Consider the following 13699-nt stretch of genomic DNA (forward strand, 5'->3'; position numbering starts at 1 on the left):
GTAAGAATAATGCTGCTACCTGGTTGCTACTTGAGAAAGAAACTTAACTTTTCACGTTAATTTTTGCGGTTTTAATAGCTTAATTGTTATTATACTTTTCCTATGAGCTCGGTTATCTACAGAGGCTTGATCAATTGGGGCTCAGATTATCGTGAGTCTGCATATGCTGTATTGGAGAAACCTAACCTCATGTTCAAATTTAATGTTAAAATAAACGGTATCAGCAATCTGACACATACTTTCTCCCATAAGTTTGTCAACAACCTTTATCATGTGTAAGCGGTGAGAGTAAATATACAGAAATGGGATTTGTACAATTTTGTTCAGAATTTAAAGGAATATAACATGCTAAATTTTTATCAAAATCGTTTTATGTTATATTACATGCTAAATTTTTATCAAAATCGTTTTGGGCCATTTTTGGGAAAATCAGATTTTTCTGTTATTTTATGGAGGTTTTATGGGAAAATGACATAATTTACATTAACTTTTGAACCGTAATTTTTACAGAAATGGGATTTGTACCATTTTGTTCAGAATATAAAGGAATATAACATACTACATTTTTATCAAAATCGTTCGGGCCATTTTTGGGAAAATCCTATTTTCCCGTTATTTTATGGGGTTTTATAGGAAAATCCCCATCAAAAAAATTTCTAAAAGAATTTAAAAAAACTATCAAAACTGTAAGGACTATAACAGAATATAAGTTTTAACCATACTATGTTAAATCAAAACAGGATTTTTTTTCTAAAATCTATTTTGGGTTTTTATGGGAAAATAACATATTTGACCATAACTTTTTAACCGTAATTTTTACAGATATGGGGTTTGTACCATTTTATTCAGAATTTAAAGGGCTACAACATACTAAATTTTTATTAAAATCGTTCGGGCCATTTTTGAGAAAATCCTATTTTTCCGGTTTTTTATGGGTTTTATGGGAAAATCCCCATTAAAAATAAAAATTTCAAAAAAATGAAAAAACGCCTGGAGATACCATGGATTAGGACCTACATACCAAATTTCATCGAAATCGGATCACAGATGTAGTCTCTAGCTCTGTACACATCCAGACACACACACACACGCACACACACACGCACACACACACACACACACACACACAGACATCACTTCGAAAACCACTTTTTTGGGTCCAGGGGGACCCAAAACGAATATATCCACTCAAAACTCAAACTCGAAAATTTTGACGAAAACAATACTTTCTCCATATACTATGGTATAGGGGGAGAAAGTAAAAGTCATTATAACATGTACCATACCATATTTACTCATATTAACTCAGTGTGTTACTTACAAAAAAAAAAATAAACGGTATCAGCATTCTGACACATACTTTCTCCCATAAGTTTGACAACAACCTTTATCATGTGTAAGCGGTGAGAGTAAATATACGAAAAAGGGATTTGTACAATTTTGTTCAGAATTTAAAGGACTATAACATACTAAATTTTTATCAAAATCGTTCGAGTCAATTTCGGGAAAATCAGATTTTTCCGTTATTTTATGGGAAAATAACATAATTTACAATAACTTTTGAACCGTAATTTATACAGAAATGGGATTTGTACCATTTTGTTCAGAATATAAAGGACTATAACATACTAAATTTTTATAAAAGTCGTTCGGGCCATTTTTGGGAAAATCCTATTTTTCCGTTATTTTATGGGGTTTTATGGGAAAATCCCCATTAAAAACAAAAATTTCAAAAAAATGAAAAACTATTGAAATTATAAGAACCATAACATACTATGTTAAATCAAAACCGGATTTTTGTCTAAAATCCTATTTTTCGTTTTTTATGGGGTTTTATGGGAAAATAACATAATTTACCATAACTTTTGAACCGTAATTTTTACAGAAATGGGATTTGTACCATTTTGTTCAGAATTTAAAGGGCTACAACATACTAAATTTCTATCAAAATCGATCGGGCCATTTTTGAGAAAATCCGATTTTTTCGGTTTTTTATGGGTTTTTATGGGAAAATCCCCATTAAAAATCAAAATTTCAAAAAAATGAAAAAAACGCCTGGAGATACCATGGATTAGAACCTACATACCAAATTTCATCGAAATCGGACCACAGGTGTAGTCTCTAGCTCTGTACACATCCAGACACACAGACACACACACACACACACACACACACAGACATCACTTCGAAAACCACTTTTTTGGGTCCAGGGGGACCCAAAACGAATATATCCACTCAAAACTCAAACTCGAAAATTTTGACGAAAACAATACTTTCTCCATATACTATGGTATAGGGGGAGAAAGTAAAAAATGATTTCAATATTAAAGTTAATTAAAATCATTGAAACCCCTTTATTGACAGTACAGTACACTTAATACAAGTCCCGTATATCAAGTCACTACCGTCATTATCGTCTTCCGAAATCGCGGTAAAATATTGAACATCTGCGGCCGCGAAGACATCGTCATCGTCACCCGCGGGGAAATGTTCTCGTCGATATCGCGGCAAAAGCGTAGGCCTAATCTTTCAATTTCGTGGGCGTGATCCTCACGGATATAAAAGCTTTTACTTTTAATTGTGCATTATTGTATTGAATACTGAGAAAATCGGCTCGAGCTTGATTTTCTGACTGTGTGCTTGATCTCTCAAGCTTGCTGTAGTCCAGGCTCTACTCGGCTCGAAAATCGACATTATAGGCCTATTATAAAAATCAACCGTTTCCAAAACAACCCGATTTTGAACCGATCTGATTTGGCCTGAGGCCCATTGTAAAATTTTTAGTGCGTTTAAAATCGGGTTTTTTTGGAAACGGTTGATTTTTATAATAGGCCTATAATGTCGATTTTCGAGCCGAGCAGAGCCTGGACTACAAGCTTGAGAGATCAAGCACAAAGTCAGAAAATGAAGCTCGAGCCGATTTTCTCAGTATTCAATACAATAATGCACAATTAAAAGTAAAAGCTTTTATATCCGTGAGGATCACGCTCACGAAATTGAAAGATTAGGCCTACGCTTTTGCCGCGATCGCGGATATCGACGAGAACATTTCCCCGAGGGTGACGATGACAGAGGCCAAATTGGTTATAAATACGGCCCTATTATTATGCAACCATTTTTGACAGCGCCTTCACACAGTCCACGAGGACAGTTAATGCAACCCGCATGACTGATGACAATTCTTTTACTTAGGATGGTAGATGAAATGAAATGAAATGAAATGAAATGATTTATTGTCGTTAAAACTATGTACAAAGTTCATGACAATCGTCAAAATAAAAACAAAACAATCAAGATGGCTCTGGCAACTAAAATATCTAAAACTCTAAACCAAAGTACTCTTCATGTTTATACAGGCAAGCCTGGGTTAGAGTAGTTTTTATAGCATGTTTGAATTTTAAAACACACAGGTTTTTGATGGATGCAGGCAAGAAATTGTACATTTTAACACCTTGGTACTCAAAACTATTTTGAGTGGCTGTATACTTATGCCTTAGTGTAGACAGATTATCTTTTGATCTAGTACAGTAGTTGTGCACATCAGATATCTTTTCAAAGTGAGAAATGTTTTCTTTTACATATAACAAACTTGCCAAAACATACAAAGATGGAAATGTGAGAATGTTAAGACCCACAAAAAGGGGCTTACAATGTGTTCTTCTATTCACACTACAAATTAACCTCACCGCCTTCTTTTGTAAAGTAAAGAGCAACCTGTTAGCATAAAAACTGTTGGCCCACAGTGAGGTACCATAGGACAAATAGCTATGAATGTGGCCATAATATATACAAATAAGGACATCAACTGAAACAGTGGATCTAAGTGCTCTTATCATAAATATGCCTTTTACAATCTCAGAAGCTACAAAATCTACATGTGAAAACCACTTCAAGTTTGACTGCAAGTGAAAACCCAAAAACTTCAGAGTGTTTACATCATTACCATTACTGCTAAGACTAATAGTTAGGTCTTGAGTCTTATCAGCATTAAGACATAACTTGTTTGCATTACACCAGTCATTAATAACAGCAGATTTTGTATCCAATGTATCTGTAACGTCATTCAAAGAGTTACCCCGTACACACAAGGCCAAGTCATCAGCAAAAAGAAAGCTTTTTACAGATAAGTCATTAATATTACAAGGTAAGTCATTTATATACAGTATAAACAGGGTAGGGCCCAATATAGAGCCTTGGGGCACTCCGTGGGGCACTCGAACAGGGCTAGAATAAGTGCCGTTTAGATAGACTTTTTGCCATCTGTCACTTAGATAAGATTGAAAGAACTTAACCAAAACTGCATCAAGGTTATAGCAAGAAAGCTTATCCACAAGGAGATCATGAGCCACTGTGTCAAAGGCCTTAGACATGTCGTACGATCTAAACACTATGCCACTTTTGGCCTCTAAACTTTGAAAGCAATTTGATATCAGTGCCTGGGTTGCTTGGACAGTGCTGTGTTTGGGCCTAAAGCCAAACTGACTACTTGCTAAAAGGTTACTATCCTCAAGATACTGAGAAAATCTACGATGTACGAGATGTTCCAAGACCTTCGACACTGCAGGGATAATAGATATAGGCCTATAGTTAGCAATAACATTTTTAGGCCCCTTTTTATGGACTGGTATAACCTTAGAAATCTTGAACTTGTTTGGGTAGCAACCTTGTGTTATACAGAGATTAAATAGGTATGTCAAAACTTCACTTATGTAACTAGAAGCTAACTTCAAGATGGGGACATTAATTCCGTAAATATCTAAACAAGAGCTATTGTTAAGACTGTTGATGGCTGCATACACCTCTTCTACAGTAAATAGTTCAAGCCTAAAAGCATTGTTGTCCTCAATAGTCGGAAGAACGTTGCAAGATGTCAAATTACTTAGATATTGCTCAGGACCATTAGAAGAGGCGGGAACATTACTTCTCAGGTTTTCAACACAGTCGACAAAGTAAGAGTTCAGTCCATCGGCAGTTAGGCAGTCAGGAATAGACAAAGGCTTACTGTTACAGTTGCTTAATTCATTAATGATTGACCAGGATGTTTTAGAAATATTACTAGAGTTTTGCAATAAACTGTTGTTATGGTCAAGTTTGGCTTTCTTGATTTCTTTGCGGTACTGCAACTTTAATGAGTTGTACTTAGTTTTAATTTCAGCAGTCCCTGCATTACAAAACAAAAAATATAGCCGGTCCAGCTCATTTTTCATTTTTACAAGTCCTTGATGATACCACCTTTTGTTAGGTTTGTTGTTAGAACCGACAGTTTTCAAAGGAATCGAACTATTTAAGGCCCACAACAGTTTGTCAAAAAACACTTTGAATTTAGCATTTAAGTCTAGGCTATGGTCATACAGTTCAAACCAATTCAACTGGCCAAGGTTAGATAAAAATGTTAAAGAATTCTGAGGATTTAATTTCCTAGTAACTTTTCTCGGTAAAGAAATTGGATTAGATTTAGAATATGACTCAATGTTCATTGACAGAAAGGCCGCATTATGATCTGAGACAGGAGTGTGTATAACTGAGGCTTCCCATCTATCTGGGTGTACTGAGGTCACAATATTGTCCAAGCAGGTACCTTTGTTTACACTTCCAGCTGCAACATTAGGCCTAGTGATTTCATTAATTGCAGTGTGAAGACCAAAACTAGATATTAGGTTTTTAAGTTCCCGGACTTCAATGCTGTCAGACAGGAAGTCTATGTTAAAATCACCTGTGCAAAAGAAGTCAAGTTTCACACCATGCATAGTTGAGAATACATCATGCAGTTTATCCAGAAATAAAGAAACATTACCTGAGGGTGGTCTGTAGAAGTTTACAATCACTGTTTTGTACTTAACGATGTACACCGCTGAGGCTTCAAACGTGAGTTCTTCCACTAATATACTCAAATTTAACTTATCGTAAATTATAAAGTCTAGGTTCTCTTTTACAAGTATAGCAGACCCACCATGTTTAGACATTGATCTAGCAAAAGAGGTTGCAACTAAGTAGCCTCTTAGGCTTAAGCTATTAATATCATTTTGCGAGACCCAGTGTTCAGTCAAACAAATCACATCCACACTACTGTCATACCCAAGCAATCGTAGATAATCTAGTTTGTTGGTAATAGATTGAATATTCCACAGGAGGATGTTTAATTTTTTAGCTGACCTAGATAGTGTTTTATTAGATGACTGGGGCAAGCAAATGTTAGAGGAGTTCCCAATCGCTTTGTTATGCGAAGAGAGTTGTGTGTCAGAGTTATCTGACACACTTCAGACTCTACGTTAAATCTACAGAGTCGGGGGGAGTTTCTAAAAAAATTTCCTGGTGCTTAACAGTGCTTGTTGCTTTTTTAGCAAACCTGAAGGCATTTATATATGCCCCAGTAGGCCAGAACTCAGGCAAATATATTTTGTCCCACAAGTGAGCAGGAACCCCTACCTTAAATGTTCGATAGCCTGGGAATCTGTTCCTCATTTGTGTGACTTTATAATCACCACTAATTTCATCACTTATATATTTATTAACTGTGTCACAGTCAACGTCTGTAGCCAGCCTTGAGATAAATAAATACCTGTATTTGTTGACAGTTTTTAGTTTGTTGCTAGTATTGGCAGAACCTGTGATAGAATTTTCGTTATTAAAATGTTGTTTTCCAGAACTTTGTATTTGTTTGTACACCTTAAGACCATTAGTGTTAACTGCACATGTACTTGTTGTAGTTGGTAGGTTAGGGTTATGTTTATACGGTTTTGACAGTTCAGTTTGACGTTTTCCACCATTCCTCTTCACTGATGTTTTTTGTTTGGCAGGCGTAACAGTTTCGCTGTTTCGCTTGTCTACTACAGGAGCAGACGTCGCAGGAAAACTAGCAGAACTTTTGGCGGCAGACGACACGGGCAAAGTAGTCGAATTATTGACAGACTGATGACAACTACTAAGATTATAATTAGAATTGTCTTTATGATTGTGAATAATATTCCTTGATTTGTCATTTGAAGATTTAGATGAGTCTATAAATTTTTCACTATTAGCAATCATTTTAGATTTATTTCTCAAAACACTTGCAAAAGTGTTACTATCTTTTAACATAAGATCACTGACAGCCTCTGCCTGATTAGACAAAGCAGTTTTTAACCTTACATTTTCTATTTTAATTTCGGAAATTTCTGCTTTAATTTCTGAGTTGTTTTGAGATAGTTCATTGATTTTTGATATCAAATATTCAATTTTCTCTGAACAAGGGCAGATATGGTTGACAATTGAGTTGGTGTCGTAAGCTACCGAATTGTCTGTGTTGTTACTCACGTTACTTTCAGCGACGGAGCATATATCACACTTCCAATCAATTTGAGAACAATTTCCCACAAAGTTTGATTTTGATAAACTGGTACAATTTAAATGAAACATATATTTACATTCACCACTACATTGGATTTTGTCAGATTTTAAATTAATGATTTTGTTACATGAGCCACATTTTAGTGACTTGTTTCTTGGCGGAGCCATCTTGATCTATAGATAATTTATATCGATCGGTCAAGTAATAGTGTTAGTTTAGTTGTTGTAAACTACTTGAACTATAGATTTGAAAAAATTTTCATCATAAAAAAACGTAGCCTATTTTAATTTTCAAATAAATATTGTTATGATAGGGGACCCGTGTGGCTGAGCCTGTCACACTATCGCGGGCCCGTGTGCCGGTAAAATTTACCGAAAATCCCGGTCAAGGCTCACGGGCCCGCTATCGCCGCCACTGCCATTTCCGCAAAATTTTTGTTTTTTCCGTTTTTCCGCTTTTCCGGGAAAACGGTGCTTTTCCGACGAAAATGACAATCATCTTTGAATTCAGGACGTAATTTAGCATAAGAATAGTGAACAAAAACATTTTTTCGCGACACGTCCGTGATTGATATAATTACCATATTTTTTAACACATACAAATGTAGTTTTCAATCAATGTTACTTCAGATAATAACTTTAAACTACCATTAAACATTATTAGTTAGGAGGTACTTTATTTTGGGTATGTTATGATTTCTGGTCACTATATATATGCTGGACAAAAGAATCGAATGAATATCCAAACAATACCAAGACACTGGACACATAGCTTCAAGTTTGAAAGCGATCCACAAACTGAGTTACTATATTTAACTATGTACAAGTGTGTTAAACCTAGCATTACTGACGAATATAAATCATTTTAATTTAAAAACTGTATTAGCGTACATTACTATTAACTTTGATTGAAATAGTAGCCGCTAAGTATGTACAAAATCAGAACTGGAAATAGGAATAAAACTGTTAAGGCCGAAAGACCACTTTATACATTTCCATATATTTGTGGCATAAGACAAACCTGTCTAGTAATGTATGAGTGGCGGTTACATCTACACAATATTTATTAATCTACATAGTAATTTCAAAGCTCGATACTTTCTTTTGTATCAGTTTTATGTAATCGGCAAGAACTGATCTGTTACTTAAGTCAAATGTTTATAGTCAACACCAAGGTGTAGTGTGGTTCTTGGTGGTGTACGCAAACTTCGCCTATCAAATTCCACTTACTCAAGGGTCAGGTCTTATATCACCCTCGTCAAACATCAACCTGGCGGGGGTGTACGCAGTCTTTGCTAAATTCCAGCTGTACGCAAATTTCGCTGTACGCAAACTTCGCGACACCATAAATAAAAACTAGCGTCAGTGCTGTGACCCTTGAGCCATGAAGGCTGTGGTTTCCTAGACGCGTAATAGATGCCGCTGCGTGTGCGCATCTAAGACTCAGCACACTTGTCTTATAAAGTTTAGTCAAATCTGAGTTACGCTGCGTTTTAGACAAGTCTTGTGCAATGGATTCGGAAATAAATGTTGTCCAGATGGCAAAATTCCCCAACAACAACAAAAAATCGATTGAATTTGTCTCTTAAAATGACATATTATGGAAGTACGTTGGTCATACAATTAAAATTTTTATAGTATTACATTTCATATCATTCGTTAGGTAGTGTTAATTTCCCCATAATGTATCATTTTAATATTTAACTAGTGTACATGTTGCTCGAATTCGAGCAATTACAAAGTATTAAAGGAGTTATTTCAGAATTAATAACAGTCATATTTACAATGAGTTTAAAAGAGTCAACTCAAATATTACCGTTGTGTAACTCCCCAGACAGCACACTTTATCCCAGGGACATCCCATAGTAGTCCCATATGTCCTGAGAATGTCTCGGGGTATGTACGCTAGCCTCAGGATATCCCGCAAAATCCCGGGATGAGTACAAAATCCACAGGATATCCTACAATATACCGTAATGTCCCGGGATTTGTAAGTTAACATCAGGATATCCTGTAAAGTCCCGGGATATGTACGAATGCCATAGGATATCCCAGAATGTCCCATGACATCCCGGGATATGTACAAAATCCACTGGATATCCTGTAATGTCCCGTAATGTCCCGGTAACAAACTGAAGAATAAACTACTACCACTGATGAAATGTATACCCAAATTTAAATGTTCAATAAGGCCAATAGATAATAATTTGTTTTATTCACTAGCGCTTTCAGAAACTAGGTTTCCATCTTCAGGCTGTGTTTACACTAGTACAAAAAGTAAATATTTACTTAATAAATTAATTTTAAACAAAGTTTAAACAGATAATTTAAATTATATGGGAAAAATAAAAAATAATATTAGAAAAAATAATCTTTTGAATTTTGGATATATTACAGTGTTTTTCTTGATGTAATTATTTTCAGTAATTCCGAGTTTATAATTGGGCCGTCTTCATTATTTAACAAATAATTTTGGTCTGTTTTTTTTTCTCTCTATAAAATAAGATTCCCACGCATTAAGATTTTGAGGTTTTATAATTTGTTTTAAGAGTTTTAAGTTTTCCCAAATTGAAAATATGTCTTGTTAATGCTGTGGCTAGCAAGGGCTGACTTTACTTTACTGACATATTACTACCACTGAGTTCAGGAAAACTAGAGTTCTATCATAGTTGTGTGAAACGTGTATTTAATTATAACTTTAAATTAATAAAATAATCTAAAACTAATTTTAATCATATAACAATCAATTATAACAGTGCTAATCTAATGGTAATTAAATAATCTATATTCAAATACCAGTATCCTCTCCATCTACCAGAAAAACAATTTAACTACTTGAGGCCTAATCAGATTCATGTTATATACTTTAGTATCAAAAATATTTTAAGTATTGCGACCATTGCAACTGTCGGCTACTCTTTGACAACTTGAAAACACTCATAAATCATCAAGCGCAGATAGCTCAGGAGGTAAGGTATGAGGCTCATAAGGCGAAGGTACCAGGTTCGAGACCCGTCTGGGTAGAAAACTTTTTTCTCGTTTTTTTCTTAAAAATTTGTGTTTATTGACTATTTAATCAATTTACTCAACTGATAATTAAGCTTTTCATACTAAATCTATATTATTTTGTGTTTTTTATGTTCAGGCCCAGACCACACTTTATCCCAGGGACATCCCATAGTAGTCCCATATGTCCTGAGAATGTCCTGAGGACTACCCTGGGATGACCTCGGATGTCCCACGGATATGCTGTGAGCTTATCCGTAGGACATCCCCGGGCGGGGACATTACGCATTCCTGTGGATATCCTGAGATATCCCAGGTTGACCATAGGACTACTATGGGATATCTTGCATATCCTGTCGCAATATCCGTGGGATGTCCTGAGGAGAAAGTGTGCTGTCTGGGTCAGACCCTGGTTATCTTCGTTATTGATAAACCTAAAGCATTCCGGACGGTTCTCTCCTTCTCTAAATGCCTCGCTGTACAGGCAACACAGGTCATTAATAGAGGGCCAATTGAGAACGAAAAGTCGTTTTGGGGTAGTGTAAGGGCGCATTTGTTACCAAATAGTTAAAGTTGTCCAGGTTCAGGTTCAGACTGTGATGACTTGACTTACTTGACTTATTTCCTGTCACTCCTTGGCGGAGCATAGGGCCTCTACGAAACAGCGCCAACGGACACGATTAGCAGCCAATGCCTTAACTTCTCTCCAGCTCTTACCCGCCTCTCTGATTTCGGCTTCAATTGTTCTTCTCCATGTTTTTCTCGGTCTTCCTCTCCTCCTCTGTCCCTGGGGATTCCAGCTCAAGGCCTGTTTTTCTACGGCGTCTTGATCTTTGCGCAGAGTGTGTCCTATCCATTGCCATTTTCGTTTTTTAATTTGTATATCTATGGGATCCTCTTTGGCGGCTGTCCACAAATCTTTATTAGAGATTACTTCTGGCCAATAGATTCTTAAGATTCTTCTTAAGCACCGGTTCACGAATACCTGTAGCTTGTTTGTGATTGCTAGAGAGACTTTCCACGTTTCACATCCATAAAGTAAAACTGACTTTACGTTGGTGTTAAATATTCTTAACTTTGTTCTGGTTGATACTTCCCTAGCTCTCCAAACTGGGTATAGTTGAACAAATGCAGCATTTGCCTTCTTGATTCGGGCCACTACATCATCATCTGCCCCTCCATTTTTTGTCAACACACTCCCTAAATAGGTAAAAGAATCCACTTCCTCTATCTCTTCTCCAGCCATTTTAAACGTATTGTTATTTACTGGATTGATCCTCATTGATTTTGTCTTTTGGACATTGACTTTCAACCCTGTAGCTTTCTCTTCTTTTTCAAGATCTGCAAGTTTTCCTTCCATATCTTTGAATTTGTGGGCTAAGAAACAGATGTCATCTGCAAATGCAAGTTCTTCAAGCTTTTGCTGTAGACCCCAGGAAATACCCTTTGCTTCTCTCCTACTTATGTTCCTCAACACCTGGTCCAACACAACCAGGAAGAGGGTTGGTGACAAGACACAACCTTGCCTCACCCCTAGCTTTACCTCTATCGGGTTGCTTAAATGTCCATTGTGTATAATTTTACAACTGTAGTTCTTGTACATTTCTTTGATTAGGTTAATTATTTTTCCAGGGATTCCTAATCTTGTCAATCCTCTCCAGATTTGGTCCCTTTTAATAGAGTCGAAGGCTTTCATAAAGTCTATAAAAACCAGATATATACCAACACTGTGACTGTGATGAGTTAAGCCTATTACGCGCCACTGTTCTGTAGTTGAGGTCGTTATCACGATTACGCCTCCTGTCTATGTTTCGTTGTCGTTGCGTCGGAGACATTTAAAAGAAATAAACAACAATTAATAAACAAATTATAGCTACACAAAACAACGATAAATGCACAAATTTAAGTTACAATCATGCTAACACAATCCATCATAGCGATACAAAACAACGATAAATACACACATTTAAGATACAACCATACTAACACGATCCGTCTTGGGGGTTATGTTTACACAAACTCAAATAGTAAATAAATGTACTCAATGTGTTTCATTGAATTGAAAAGTAAATAACAGCAATAAAATTATACAGCTGATCAAAATGTAAACAATTATGTTCTTCATAAGGATAACATGGGAACTTTCAAAGCCACTGGGGCAGAGCCCAAGGGACATTTTCAAAAATATAAGGTCAGTTTGCAAATCTACGCGACACGCTCTTTCCAATGAGACGTCAATGGATAAAATCGGTTAAGAAATGGCGGAGGAGTTCAACCGACAAACTTTCATGTAGCGTATTAATTATATAGATCCCTTATTAAATGTTCCCTACAATTAATTTGTCCTCACATATTCGTAATTTGTAAATAAACCTAATGTTGACAAATATTCTTTTCAAGCCAGCATAACAGCAACTCCCAAATATAAGAGCGCCCATAATTATTTTAAGAACCCCGGAACATCTTAGTAATCTATCTATCTAATATATAAAATTCTCGTGTCACAGTGTTTGTCTGCAAACTCCTCCGGAACGACTTCACCGATCGTTATGAAATTTGGTGTGTAAATTCTGTAGGTATGCGAATCGGACGTAAACTATTTCCCGTTTCGAAATTCTTAAAAGGGCTCCGCCCCAGTGGCTCTGGAGTTTCCCATGTTAACCTTATGAGAAATGGAATTAATGAATCTTAACAGCTGTTTCAATTAAACAAGTTGGTTCTGTTCTATGATGTTCAATAGCATTAAAGTTACAAGGATTACCAACAGGGTGCAGCACTATTATTTCTTTTACATTTATGACAACAGCTAATTTGCAACCAAAAGGTGAGTGAGCGTAGCGAACGAACTTCAACCTGGAGGCGAGTTAGCGTAGCGAACGAGCTAACCTGAAGGCAAGTTAGCGCAGCAAACGAGCTCCAACCTAAAGGTGAGTGAGCGTAGCGAACGAGCTCCAACCCAAAGGTGAGTGAGCGTAGCGAACGAACTTCAACCAGGACGTGATTGAACGATGCGAACGAGATCATCTTGAAAATTAAACGTAACGGTACTTTCTTTCCATCGGTCTGTCTTAGGGGAAACCTATAACTTAGGCGATACGAAGTTCGCCGGGTCAGCTAGTCTATCTATAATATTATAAAGAAGAGGTGGTGTCTGTGTGTGTGTGTGTGTGTGTGTGTGTGTGTGTGTGTGTGTTTGTATGAGATAATCTCAAAAACTACTGAACCGACTGGGCTCAAATTGCACACAATTGAAGCTACAGCTCCGAGGATACATATAGAACTATTCCCGATTCGATATTGTCCTAGGGCTCTGCCCCGTGGGCTTTCAAAAAGTTGAGGTGAGAGATTTAAAAGTAAACATTGATTG

At 36.4% G+C, this 13699-nt stretch overlaps 1 protein-coding gene across 1 annotated transcript in view; it reads right to left on the minus strand.

Moving 5' to 3' along the window:
• LOC128985063 (alpha-1,6-mannosyl-glycoprotein 2-beta-N-acetylglucosaminyltransferase-like) overlaps positions 1-12279 on the minus strand; it is a 99930-nt gene extending 87651 nt beyond the window's left edge. The window contains exon 1 of the mRNA XM_054404453.1: positions 12244-12279. Within this exon, the coding sequence (XP_054260428.1) occupies positions 12244-12267 (24 nt within the window). The 5' untranslated portion in view covers positions 12268-12279. The remainder of the gene's footprint in view (positions 1-12243) is intronic.
• Between the last annotated feature and the right edge of the window lie 1420 nt (positions 12280-13699).

The sequence above is a fragment of the Macrosteles quadrilineatus genome, unplaced genomic scaffold (assembly GCF_028750875.1).
Source record: "Macrosteles quadrilineatus isolate MER2022 unplaced genomic scaffold, UCM_ALF_1.0 Scaffold_1__1_contigs__length_201487025, whole genome shotgun sequence".
Classification (NCBI taxonomy): Eukaryota; Metazoa; Arthropoda; class Insecta; order Hemiptera; family Cicadellidae; genus Macrosteles; species Macrosteles quadrilineatus.